This window comes from Gymnoscopelus microlampas (genome assembly GCF_963454915.1).
Source record: "Gymnoscopelus microlampas genome assembly, chromosome: 14".
NCBI lineage: Eukaryota > Metazoa > Chordata > Actinopteri > Myctophiformes > Myctophidae > Gymnoscopelus > Gymnoscopelus microlampas.
Window position 1 is genome coordinate 36,353,796 of NC_139951.1, and position 14,895 is coordinate 36,368,690.

General features: G+C 43.1%; 1 protein-coding gene across 9 annotated transcripts in view; it reads right to left on the bottom strand.

Moving 5' to 3' along the window:
* The window catches only part of LOC311060764 (calcium-activated potassium channel subunit alpha-1a-like), a 139,796-nt gene that overhangs the window by 108,197 nt on the left and 16,704 nt on the right, over positions 1-14,895 (bottom strand). For all 9 annotated transcript variants that reach the window (XM_084079087.1, XM_084079082.1, XM_084079089.1 and 6 more), the window contains exon 2: positions 12,020-12,163. In XM_084079087.1, the coding sequence (XP_083935213.1) occupies positions 12,020-12,163 (144 nt within the window). The remainder of the gene's footprint in view (positions 1-12,019; positions 12,164-14,895) is intronic.

Sequence of the window (14,895 nt, forward strand, 5' to 3'; positions counted from 1 at the left end):
GAGACGACACAAAGCTACTGAAAAGTGTTTACTGGGACAAATGGTCACGTATAGAAAAGGGGTTATTTTCTGAGAAATATAGTACTTTTTAAATCAGCTAGAGGTTTGCCCTCACGTCTAGAGTTCATCGCACTGCCAATCCGTATGATATGCCCATATATATGGAGATCCTTGTCCCTTTTAATGCTCATTCATGGACATCTCTGTATCTGTCAGTCCCAAGCCCCCAGAACCCAGTGGTTGCATTGAAGCGGAATGGACATGCTGGCCATTTGAGGTATTGCAGGTGGGGCCACCGTATATGAACGAGGGCGAGGACGATGGGCGAAGGCCTATTTGGGGCTTCTGTGACGCACAGAAGCCCCAAATAGGCCTCGCCCATCACATTTTCCAATACGTTTTCCAACCCGGAAGAAGCCTTTCTATTCGCCTCATGCGCTGGGTGAGCAACTCAATGCAAGTGGATGGGAGGGGAAATCCGGTGCCCTCTCTATTATTCTTAACTCTATGGTCAGTCCTTGTCCCTTTTATGCCACCATATATGGAGATCCCTGATGTCATCGGTATATGCCCATACTGTATATGGGCATGCCCCCTTTTGTGCCCATATATGGAGCTGACTGATTTGTTTGCGCCCGATGCCATGACGACATATTGAGGTTAGATAACACACTCCATATTGGGCAGGTGAGTCCGTATATGCGACAGCAGTGATAACACAAAAATGTGTGTGGGGAGGAATCAATTGGCACAACGACTACATTCATACCCAAAAGGGGTAAAGAATTATTGGCTACTCTAAATAAAAGAATAAAAATCACACCCAGTGTGAAGTGAGCGGTGTGGTCATCACAGTAATGGAAGCTCACTTTTTTAAAAAAGTGTTTTTTTTTAAGTGCAGATTCCTATTTATAGGTTATTTATTTCATCATGTGTCTCGCTAGCCAATCACAGTGCTGAATAGAGTCAGCCAATAGTCAGCCAATCACAGTACAGCTAGGGGTGTACTAATGTAGAGGGGTGTGCTATTATGAGCCAATCACAGTACAGCGAAGGGTGTACTAATGAGGTGTCCCAACCCCACTTATAGGAGCGGCTACACCGCTCAATTTTTTTTTTGCCTCTTTCTTATTTTATTTGACAATTGAGCCAATGTTTGACAATGTTTTATAGTTTGTTGATACTATAATTGCTTTTGATGCCTTTTGATGTCTTTTTTCTTTTCTTTCTTGACAATTGAAGTCCTTAAATTGTCACTTCACTGTCATCAGGGGACCCCCGGCCCCGCCCCAAAAAAAGAATGAAGGGACCACCTTGGGGGGTCCCGACCCACAGGTTGAAAACCACTGCAGTACAGTACATACAGCACAGTGACTCACTACTCTGGCAGGCAGCTCTATAGAGAGGAAGGGTCTTACTGGGAAAGACCAGGCTATGCCCTGGGCTAACAATGGGAATGGAAATTCCCTTCATGTGTTAAAATGCTAATCATGCTCTGGTTCTTGGTACCTGGTCACAAATATAGCAGCCAAGTGCATTTTCAAGGGTCAAGGACAGTGTTGCCAGATTCTGAGGGAGAAACAAGCAACCAGGTCTCGGAGAACCAGCCCAAAAGAAGCGACTATGGGCCGCATGAGCACTTTATATGTTAAGTGAGCTTGTAGATCGGCTATTTTCAAATAATATCTTGCGGGGAAATTATCATAAGCAGATCTGGCAACCCTGGTCAAGGATAGTCACGTAAACATTGACTATATTACGTGCGAGGTGCAAGTGATGACTTGCGGGCTCAAGCATGGAGAGGGATTTGAAGAACAAAATAGGAATCATGACAAATCATTAATTCCACTGGCTCTGATGGAAATATTTAATTACTTAATTAAAATGAAATTGGATGTACCATAACTAAGCATCATTCAATTGCAAGAATTAACCACATGGAACCTGGGATAACCTTAAAGGTTGCCTGCGAAATTAATGCGCGGTCACGTGACTGCAATACTGCAGTGACGGCTATTAACCTCTGAATGTTAATTCTCACTAAGTGGCAGTGGTAATTCATTTAATTCGACTTCAGCCAAGGGAAAGCCTAAGTTTCTCTCTGATGTAAGGTGCCAGCATAAAAGCACGGTGCCAGCTGCTAAATCAAGAGTTACCTCGTTTGCACCTCTAACATGTTGGAGTCAGGTCTTTCTTTCTTTCTTCCTCTCTCTCCCTCTCTCTCTCTCTCTCTCTCTCTCTCTCTCTCTTTCTTTCAATGCAATTCATAATTATTCATGTCCTACCCAGGATTTGAACACAAGTCTTCCGTGTAGACGACAACATTTCTACCAGTGAGTTAAGACGGCATGCCTGCTGTCCTGGGGATATTGCATTTTGAGCTTCAGGTAACACTATTTGTCAACCAAACACAGGGTCTAAATGTATCAATAGAAGAGCAGGGAGACCACCAATAACTACTACAGATGTTACTAGTTATATTGTATTATTGGCAATTATGTGCTTTTCATTAGATAGTAGTGCAGAGAGAGAGACATGACAGGAGTCGGATGCGAACTCAGGTCCTCTCTCGACTCATATGTCTGTGGACTAACTGGCTGAGTCACAAGGAACCCCCAAGAAGCAGAAGATGCAGGAAGAATGCTGGAAAGGTTAGGGTTAAAAGCAAGGGGCAAGGCTGAGATATTTACTATGAGGCCAACCCGGATGTTTAGTAAATGTCCAGCGAGAGGCGCTGTTTCACCCGTGCCGACCTGTGAGTTCAGAAAGAATTTATTTTAACGCAAGCCGATGGGTTTTTACCAACTTTCAGACTCGATTTTCTTACTGTAATAAAAATTGTCATAAATTCTATATGCTTCCAGTCGCTAGTTTAAAGTCTCCTTTCAATCATCAGGATATGCGTTTTGCTAAATTATGGTTCTAATTATTATAAAATTGACGATAAAGTAGGCTATTCTCTAGGAGGGGCGGGATGATTTGATTGACACGCTACACAACCAATAGCATTCATTCCCCGCCCCCCGCTCTTGATTGACAAGTTACCCAACCAATAATGGTCTGAACTCATTCTGACGCGTAGTGAAAGATGGCGGATATACAGTCTGCAGCAAAGGATTCATTTTCGGTCTGTAGAAAGCAGCGGAGGGGGTTTGTCCATCTCATTTATACAGTCTATGGTTAAAAGGGATCAGGTTTTAAGTACCCATTAAGACCTGAGGTCAATTCTACAAAATGTCTTCAGAATCCTAACAGTTTTTTGAAAAACACTTATAATTGCTACATCAGTGGTTCTCAAACGTTTTCATGTCAAGGACCCCCAAAATTATATCTATTTGGCCGCGGACCCCCATCTCAAAATATTTTGTTCCAGGGACCCCCAGAAGCAAAGATTTGAGTTACAAATGTTCGCTTTAAAAATATATATATTCAAGGATTTGCACAAATGTTCACGATTTAAAAAAAAATAGCCAAAGAAATCTAAAATGACACAGATGTGTTCCCGGTCTTAATGGGTTAACCACTTGCAACCTGATGTCCACATTTTGGGCTGTCACAACGCGTGGACAATGATATCATGATGGACGAGAATCTCCTAAGAAAACACTGTAAATAAATGATTACTTTGAGGACAGAAGTAGTGTTTTTTGTTTGTTTTCTTTCGCCTCGCCCTCGTCGTGCCGTGCTAAACTAGAAACTACGCTTTGTAACCAAAATTAGATACTGCAAGAAGTTGTGGGCCGTCAACCCCAGGTACCATAGCTCACCAAATTAGAACTGCCAACCGCTCTCAGGGGAATGGTAATTTTCACACCTGATACGCGCCGGGCTGGCCTTCCAAATATGACGTGACACAACAACAAGGCTTTGTTGAGGATCGGATGACTCTTCAATCTGCATGCCCTGCAGGTGCAGATGGCGGCAGGTCCATGTGACCTGGAAGTGTATGAGTCAAGACGATACCACATACCAGTGGTGGAAAGTAACTGAGTACATTTACTCAAGTACTGTACTTTTTGTACAATTTTGAGGTACTTTTACTTTACTGGAGTATTTCCAAATTTCAATACTTTTACTTCTACTCCATTACATCTCAGGGGCAAATATTATACTTTAACTCCACTACAATTATTTGAAAACTTTAGTTACTAGTTACTTTGCAGATTTGTATTATTATTACAAAACATACAACGCGTTCTTCTGAGCCTGTAGCTATATGTAGGCTATTTTCACTACTTTTGTGCAACACTCTTGTATGACGAAGTAGAGCATAACATTAGTCTTGGGTTGTAAGAGCATGACATAAACATAAACTGAAATTCTTTGTATATGTGTGTTTCTTTTTTCTTTTCTTCTTTCTTTTTGCCTATGCCACAATAGGGATTCCAGGCTTAAAGTGGTTAAGGATAACTGCTGAGAGATTAAATTAATAATTCAACATTCATTGTTGATAAGACTGTTGATACTCTATATTCACTCACATATCACTAGTACTCCATATATTATCAAGCTGTCAAAAGCCTGTTGACGCTGCACTCATAATAAATGCATTATGTATTACACAGTGACAGTGATTATGATAATGAATATTATCTATTGTTAAATTCACAGTATATCCATTCATGTATCCACTGGTGATAGACTGCACATTTATACTAATGATAGACTGTACACATGCTAAACCGTTCATTTAGAGACAGATGCAGATGTCTTGTGTCAGAATCTAAGTCTGAATATTTGATTTTATCTTTATTAATGTTTTTATTGTCTCTTGTCTCTTACCTGCTCCCGTGTTTCAATCTAACTCTGCTGTTGCTTCTTTGATGCCTGAATTCCCCAAGGGATCAATAAAGGTTTATCTGTCTTATCTTATTTAATAAAGCTTGTTCATCTTGTTCAGATGGTGCCAGGCAGATGGCAGACTGAAGCAGACAACAATATGTACCACCACCAATCCAACAATAACAAAGGCAACGCTATAGTTTCCCTAAGTTTATAAACGGGCTCAGACAAAATGGATCAAGAAGATAACACGTGTGCGTATTGATTTAACTTCAACACTAGGATGACGTGGGGGGAAAAAAGCAAACAAAGTGATTGAAGTCCCACATGGCATTGTTCCCCTCTGTGGGGCCCTGAGAAAACAGGGCAGGCAGCTGCTGTCACCCTAAAATAGCGGTGGCATCACAGCCAGGCGACGAGGACCGCGCTGGCACTGCCGGGGTCTTTATTTGTTACACTGCGAGAGGCATTAAGAGAAGTGAAAGTCAATGCACGCCCTGGCACCATGGGCCACAGGTGGCATGCAGCTCTCGTGCCTCGCGCCAAAGGAGGGCGTGGGCGGGTACGTCGGGTGGCATCGCATCGGCTAGGTATCCATTACATATGATGCAGGCTACCGAAAGAACGCCAGGAATGAGGCGAGCGTTGTGGCATCCTCATGTGGCTTGGTGGAAAAAGGGGCGAGGAACGCCGTTTGACTGGCAGATCCCTTTAATGCTGACATGACAACCATGAAATACAAAACAAAACCACACACACGCACACACACACAAAATGCTTGATGATAAACCGGCAACTTGTAAAAAGGCATGTATGGTTAAGGGCTCCTAACCACTTCTGGGTGGCTTATCACACACGTCTGCTTGAACAAGCGGTGCTGTGTTCACTCCTAAGAGAACAGAAGCAAGGTCTCGCAAAATGATTCGCTCTGTTGCGCTCTCTCTCTCTCTCTCTCTCTCTCTCTCTCTCTCTCTCTCTCTCTCTCTCTCTCTCTCTCTCTCTCTCTCTCTCTCTCTCTCTCTCTCTCTCTCTCTCTCTCTCTCTCTCTCTCTCTCTCTCTCTCTCTCTCTCTCTCTCTCTCTCTCTCTCTCTCTCTCTCTCACACACACACACACACACACACACTCTCACACACACACCCCCACACTTTCATCAGACAAAAAGCTTTTCCATGTAGTGTCGTGGCTATTTGCAATTGCTCATTCAGGCTCTCCAAAAGAGGAGGGGACAAGGGGGCTTGTTCCCCCATGATGAAAACCTTATCCTTCTGGTCCACCAATAATTTAGTTGCAAGGGACAAGAGGCCTCTCCTGTGTGACATCAAAGTTGGGGAGCAGCAACAACAGGCACGCCCTAAACGTGACTCTGATGTTCCCCGTCACCTAATATGACAGACAATCAACGTGTTGACGCCTTGCAAACGTGACCCGCGTTTGAATCCCGTTTGGCTTGGCCGAAACGGCTTCATTCATTCGGCGACGATAAACTGGAAGTCCATGCAACTGGTCGGAACATCTTTGCATACAGTAGCAGTACAAACGCAAGACATAGAGTATGTAGCGGTGTGAGGCAATGGCATGGCCATGAATGACTCTGCTATGGCGTTGATCCTATCCAATGGGAGTGGGCCAGGGGTTAAGGGGCGTGCGCGGCAGTCGGTCTGCCATGCAGGGTGGTGCCAGAGGGTTAGCTCCATGCTTCCATTAATAGCACCACCTTTCAATGGCCAGCATAATAGATACGTGACGTCCCAGTGCCCCCCCCACGGAGCTCCATGAGCCTAGCCCAGGCGGCCTAAATGTCACTCGGCAGGGAGCTGTCATTTGAGAGGAAACACATTTTTCCCTCCCCAAAACAATGCACGAGTTTGTGTAAGGTAACACACGCACGCACGCACGCACACACACTCACGCACACACACTATACTGTCTTCACGATCGCATCGTGAGGTAACAGAGTCTGATTAAACAGCAGATGTACTGTATAACATTACAGATGACAGTAGAGGGTTTCTCTCTGGTGGAAGTTCAAATAGCAGACACACCTTTTTGTCTCAAAGCAAGCGTTGTTTGTTTTTTCGACGGGAGCAAACAGCAGTGCGATGACACCTGTGATGAATATGGAGGCTGCACTATCTCACACCACGCTGGCTCTTATATTGTGTCGGTGGGGGGGGGGTAAGTCTAATAATGCATAACTAACTGACAGATGGGATCTTTCTGGGAACCCTGAACTTAGGGAAGCCCCGTCTTTGCACAAGGCCTGTTCGCTGATCTGTAATTAGAAAGTAAACACACCAAGGCCCTGCCTTTTTGCGTTTTTATGGCAGCGCACAGTGAGGGAAGTGCTGATCCCAAACAGATAAGCTTTGAAAGGCAGAGAGAGGTTGGGAGGGAAGTGTCCTCTGCTAATTAAATAGACCAAAGGGCCTAATGTTTGATCTTTTGCTACAATCTGCTGCGACATGACGGGGTTGGGCAGCCCAGCAAACGAACAAAGACTTTCTGGACTGTCCACGGTGGGTCAGCCAGCACCTGTTTTATCTTTCAACATGCAATATCTAAAGTAGGCCTGTCACCGACTAAGAATTTATCTAGTCGAATAAGGATTGGCCAAATGCTGCCTATAGTTGACTGGTAGTCGAATCATGCAACAAAAGAAAAACAAGGGTGGCATTCATTCCTCGGCCTAGTGGAAATGTGCGAGCACAATTTCACGGAAATTGCACACTGCGTTCATGATTTCAGGCAAATGTGTGCAAGAGTGAGTTGTACCCTAACTAACCCCTCCTTAAGGTTTCAACAGTGTAAGATGGTAGAATTTGTCCTGAACGTCCCCAAGAAAAGCCTTATAAGCACAACAAGGTATAACAATAGTATCCTTTTGTAGTCCATCTGGTTGAAATAGGCTTGAAAAAAGAACAGAGAGTCCTTGGAGGAGCTTACAGATCATGTGGGACAATGAGAGATATCTAGGAATATAGCTCATCCCTCCTGCAAGCGTGCACACACGCAGGCACACACACAAACACACGCGCTCGCGGGCACGCGTACAAACAATTTCATTTAGGTTTATGTCATGCTCTTAAAACCCACCAAGACTAATATACCTTCTCAGATGGCCCAGAAACAGGCTTTAATGCGGCCTTCAAAACAAGCGGCCGTAGAGCGCACACATCTGCCATGCTTAGGTAAGCTGCCGTTGCCATAGTTACAGACGAGCGCTCCAAAAAAAAAAAAAAAAAAAAGAGAGAAAAAAAGGGAAAACTGTGTGTGCAGAGCGTGGATGTAGGTGCCGAGCCACCATCCAGACTGCAGGCTGTTGAGCCTCATTATGCACGCACACGCACACACACACACACACACACACACACACACACACACACACCCCCAGCGGTTCTCAACCTGTGATCTACAGTACAAGCAGATCTACAAGCTCTACAAGATCTACAAGCTCACTCGGTGCCGCGCTATGAGCTTGTATATTTGCTATTTTTGAATAGCCATTCGATATCTGCTATTCTTGAATAGCCATTCGGCTTTAGCATTATAAAACAAGGCAACATATAATGTAGTTGGGATGTCACGATCATGACATTTTAGTTGAAGATTAATTGTTCTACAAAAAAATATATTTTGCCATTTATCATTGGAACATATCAGTAAAAATCACATTTACGTTTGCCTTTCAGGCTTTGTAAACAAAGAATTGCACAGTTACTGACAATGACCGATAATCATAATAAATAATGTACTATGTTTAAAGGACATATACTTAATAATGTTATCCTAACATTAGATCAGCTTGTAGATCAGCTATTTTTGCTATTTTTCAACAAATTAATTCACTGGGATGAACGGAAGCGATTCTGACGATTATGCAAAACATAATCGCAATTATCTCAAATAATTGCGACCAGGCGATTATGTAATAACTGTCACAGGCCTATAATGGAGCTGATCTGGATTCATCCCTTTACTTCACTGCGGTCGGGCAGAAACCTTGTATCTCCATCATTCAACTTTTCGTGTTCTTTTTTTTCTCCGTCGGGCAGAAACCTTGTATCTTCACATTTCAACTTTTCATGTTTTTTTTCTTTTCATAAATGAATGCCTCACTTCATCGCACTACCGTGTCACACAAAAGTAGCAAAAATAGCCAATCTACAAGCTCACAACGCATCGCGATGCGATGCGTTGTGAGCTTGAAGATCTGCTATTTTTTTTGCCATGTTCGATTTTTTTTTCCTTTGTTAAAGTAATTTTTTCTTCTTTTTTTTCTATTTTTTTTATCCCACGATTTTGTAACCCTATTTTTTCACCCAGTGCCAATTCTTGTCTAAGTAATCCTGGGCACTACACTCCCTCTGCCAGCCTAGGGGAGAGCCTAGAGCCGAGCTCATGCCTCCTTCAATGCATGAGAGCTAGCGAGACGCTTCTTTTCACCCTGTGAAAGTGAAAAGTAACAGTATTATTTGGACATGGGAGGTTTCCACCCGACAGAGGCGACTTGCCGTCAGCCTGCTCGCTGCACAATGTGTGTGTGTGTGTCAGCGTGCTGCCAGTGTATGTACAGTATGTCCAGGGCACAAACCATGGAAACCTTTTAGCACCTTGAGCAAGCTAACAGATGTCAGTCACACTCTGACACTCCCAGGTTTTTTTTTGCTTTTATCTAAAGCTCACAGTATTTACAAGTGGTAGGAAATTATTCTTGTACTCTTTTGGGAACAAGAAGCTATAGCTGTTTATAAAAATAAATAAATAAAGTATTTGCCTGTGTGGGAGTCACTGGTGTAAAGTACACTGTTTATCATCTAAAAATATCATTTCTTTTTTCACTTCACAGGGGGGCTGATGATAACACCAGCAGCTCCGCCATAGCTAAGAAGAAAATTATTCATATTTGTTTTGACTGGAGATCTCCCGGTTGGCAGCGCATGTTCCTCTTTTCTTTCTCTTTTTTTTAAATCTCTGTTTACTTCCTGCCAACAAAAAAAAACTAATCATCTACTAAAACTTTCATCTCAAATCAAATCCAACTTTATTCATAAAGCACATTTAAAACAACAGAAGCTGACCAAAGCTGCTGTACAAGGTTGAGACATACAAAGCATCAACAAGCGGCCCATTGGCACACAGACAAATATGTACATTGTTAAAACACAGTAGCGGATCAGGTGCAATTAAAAGCCAAAGAGAGGGTTTTATGTAGGGATCTGAAAACCCCAATGGACTGGGCAGACTGGATGGGGCGAGGCAGGTCGTTCCAGAGCACAACTCAGCACAACTGCCACTAATATCTTTAATATCTATCTTCTATAATATCTTTATCTTTCCAGACTTTGACAGTGAGAGGGGGGGGGGGGGGGCAGGCAGCAACACATCTGTGATTAACAACCTCCATGCACTATAGCCAGTCAGAGAAGTGAGCCTATATTTGAGGGGTGGGTGGGGTGGGGGTAATACACTGAGCACTGCGGCAGGCTTTGGCACGCCACTCCTACTTTACATTATTTCATTTCATTACTGCTCGCATTTAACCCATTAAGACCGGGAACGCATCTGTGATTTTTTTTATTTGAGCAAAGCATTATTTTACACTTCACCCATTCAAAAATAGCAGATCTACAAGCTTGCTTGTAGATCTGCTATTTTTGAAAATGTGTGATTTTTTTTTAACAAAGATCTTTGCTTCTGGGGCTCCCTGGAACAAAATATTTTGAGATGGGGGTCCGCGGCCAAATACATATCATTTTGGGGGTCCTTGACATGAAAGAGTGGGAGCACCACTGATAACGCAACACTATGTTTTTCACAAAACTGATTTAGAAGACATTTGTAGAATCGGCCTCAGGTCTAAATGGGTTAAACTAGCTTTGCTAAGCACTTATGACCAAAACAAGCCTCTCATAACAGAGGAAAAAGGAAACGAGTAAAAAAACAACACACAGCAGCAACTCGGGGCAAAACCGGCAAGAGTTTGTCCTTCACTGGATTATACAGTAGATCCCCTCACCCCACCCGCAGTGCAGCAGCACTGGACAGAAACAGGTTAAAAAAAATTACAACGGGAAGCCACTAATCTCATGCCCTCATTTAATCCTACTGTACAAAATATCATCGCTGTCGGTTGGAAACCTTGTATGTCCGTAAAACCGTTACATTTCAACTGTGTTCCAATGGATCCAATTATTTAGTCATAAGCTCTCAGGTAATATTTTTCATTGGTTCAATATTTATAAAACCAACAGACAGACAGACAGATTGCCTTGTGGGTGGACATCACAAAACGTAACATCTGGACTTGTGAGGGAGGTGCACGTGCACCGTTGCTCTGATCCGCACCAAATGTGGCACAAACACTGTGCAGGGGTCTGCCATGAGATTGTTTGATTTGCTAGATTTTGAAAATCTAGTATTACATAATTAAAAAAAAAAATTGATCGGATCACACATTTCTTTCGAAAAAAATGGACCGGCTATTTTTCGCTAGAATTAAGGGCCATTCACACTGAGCACTATAACTATAAAAATATAGTTTTAAAAAATCTTAATTATTCTAAGTCAAGCTTGCAGAATTCACACCACAACTTTGACAAATACAACCGTGAACGATTTAGTAATACAGTAGTTATCGTTGTAGTTACAGTGCTCAGTGTGAAAGGTCCAGTATACAATAGGTCATTAATTTATGAAAAACACGGACAAGGTACCATGGCAACAACTTCCGTCAACCAAACGCAATCAGTGAACTGTAAGCCCTCCCGTCCTGCCAGCCTCTTTCTTTTTCTTTTTTTTCCTCCGACTCTCTCTGTCTGTCTGTGTCTCGCTCTCTGTCGGCTATGAGCCTTATGGGGTCTATGGCCTTAATATGCTCCTCAAATCGTCTCTTGTTTGTTTTTTTGACGGCTCGCCTCCGAGCTCCACGCTTCCATAATGGTTTTGATTATTCATCAGGCAAGAAGCAGACGTAAATTCAACTTGGCATCCTGGGCGATATTCCGCAGCTTGTTGTCAGATGCTAGATGTCATTTATAAGGACTTCTACGTTATGTCTATAGCAGCAGACTAACAGTATAACACGGAGGTCAAGCACTGGATCTGGCAACCGCGGGTAAGCTTAGGAGAAATCATTAGCTGTCGACTGACTGACAGTCATCACGACTCGGCTTGTCAATCAAAACGGTTACTTGGGGACGGGGGAGGGTGGGGAACGGTGAAAAGCTTGAACTCACCAGGACTCTGCCTGTCAGGGTCTGAGCAGATATCATGACCCCGGCCCAGTCTTTGACAGAGGTCATCCATCCCACCTCGCTGGCCGCGGGATCTTCCTTTTCAGTGCGCTTGATGCCATCGGCTGAGATGATCCGAGGTACACCCTGCCAAAAGAAAGGGAAGATACAGGTTAGAACAATAATAGGTCTTCAACGTTATTCAGCCCAAGGACCCCCTTAGCTGAGAGAAAGATGAAGCAGGGACCCCGACTACTATTATATTGTGTTGCAGATTAAACTTTTTCATAGAGTTCATAGATAGTTGGATTCATGCTAATGTGTATTTTCAGATAGTTAACCTTTTAAACCCTCAATATTTAGTCAACTTGACCATTGGCTCTGTAGTCTGTAGTCTTGGTCAGCTATTTTTTCCCTCTACACAAACTATCAGAAAATAGCCGATCTACAAGCTTGTAGATCGGCTATTTTCGGCTAATGTTCCCCATCACACAAAGATTTGGCGGCCCCCCTGTAGTAACTCTGAGGACCCCCTAGGGGTCCCGGACCCCCTGTTGAGGAGCTCTGGGTTAGAACATCAAGCAAAGCTCTCCAGTTCAGCCATACAACCATTGTACGACCACACTGTATACTTAATTGGCCGGAATCCCCCAGGGGGTCTATCTATACTTGGCCCCCTCATTTTCTCCCCCTAGGCCATTCTCTTAGTCAAAAATAGCCGATCTACGAGCTCACAAACGCGATGCGTTTTTTCTCCGAATGCTCATCCCCGAATAGTGACACTTAGGGTTCATGTACAGTAGTGCAGTGGTTCTCAAAACGTTTTCATGTCAAGGACCCCCACATTGACACTTATTAGCCCATGGACCCCCACATTTGAAAAGATATGCCACAGGGACCCCCATAAGAGAAGACTTTTTACGGCGCTAGCAGTGATTCTCAACCATTTTAATTTCAAGGACCCCCAGTTTGACATGCATTAGGCTACGGACCCCCATATAATGGCATCTCTGGGACCCAAATTTATATTGTACAATCAATGTTAATTTAACTCAGAGAGCGTACAAAACGGAACCAAATGGACACGTTAGGGTCCATTTGGTTCCATTTGTACACTCGCTGAGTTACGGACCCATAGGCTAAGGGTCCATTTGGTTCCTAACTATCTATCATTTAGCTGGGGATCCCCTGGAACTCCCTCAAGGACCTCTGGGTGTCCCTGGACTCCACTTTGAGAACCACTGATGTAGTGAACATGTCCAGGGCAAGACTACAATTTAGAGTTACAATTACTACACAAGATTCTTCATATTGTCTAGGTTGAGGCGAGGCAATGAAGGTGTGCACAATCACACACACACACACACACACACACACACACACACACACACACACACACACACACACACACACACACACACACACACACACACACACACACACACACACACACACACACACACACACACACACACACACAAGGTTTGTATTGCTACACTAGTGAAGACATCATCGTTTTAGGACGCCATTGAAAATGGGAAAAACTCTAATCCTAAAGGTCATTACACACAGGCGATTATGTGAATATACGCAAAATTCTGAGTCGGTCCGAATAAATAAAAAACGCTTTTTTGCTCCGCGAAACTGATGTGGAAGCTTGCATTGACTTTATAATGTTTAAAAAAAAACAATTATTTGCATGAAAAAATCACCCCCGGTGTGTAAGGACCTTAACACCTAAATCTAACCTCTAAATGCCAAATCCTGACCTTAACCCCAACCTGAATCTTTTCGGAATTGTAAGCCTAGCTCTGAAAAAAATTTTTTACCATAAAACAACCAGTTTTTTTCTTGCGAGGACCATAGAAACGGTCCTATTTCAGAAATTCTACTATACTTGTGAGGGAGATTTGTTCCTCACAAGTATAGCACACACGCGCACACACACATTTGTACAAGATGTACAAAGGACATAAACACTGCCAGTGCAGTCAGAGAAAGGGAAATGAAAAAATGGGTTGCAAAATCGTGGGATAAAAATTCAGGGAAAAAAAAAAGACCTGAGGATCACGATGTCTTCTAAATCCTGACAATTTTCTGAAAAAACGTATGTTGCTATATGAACTTTTTCATGTCAAGGACCCCCAAAATGATATGTATTTGGCCACGGACCCCATCTCAAAATATTTAGTTCCAGAGACAAAGTTCAAAGTGTTCGCTATAAAAAATGATATATCAAAGATTTGCACGTATATTCACGATTTTTAAAAAAAATAGCAGATCTACGAGCTCGCAGTGCGGCACGAAGTGACGTGCTGTGAGCTTGTATATCTGCTATTTTTGAACACCCAAAGTATGAAATAATTAAAGTGGTTCAAATAATATAGCTACAATCTAAAACGACACATATGCTTTCCCGGACTTACTGGGTTAATGGTGTCACGCATCAGTCTCCCAGGAGCCTTTCTCCAGCAGCCCAGCAGGCACGTCACGCAACAATCACTTGGGACAATTCACATGATTTCACACTCGCCACCAGAGGTGATGACAATAAAGAAAAGGAGTTCAGCACTAAGAGGGGGAAACATTAATGGCTCTATAGGGACGGTGCCAGGACAGGTCTGACTGCAGAGGCAATCTTTTTATTGGCCAACTGGAGGATTAGTCTGAATATATAATGGTGCCGCTGTGCTGTGTTTTATTAGCATGCATGTCATCGTCCAACGGCCAGCTCTGATCAATATGTTGTTGCCAGATCCAGGGACCGGCCAATAAGACTCTATTTCACTGACTGACTGACTGACTGACTGACTGACTGACTGACTGTGACTGACTGACTGAATGCATGCTGAAACATGCATGCATAGACTGACTGATTG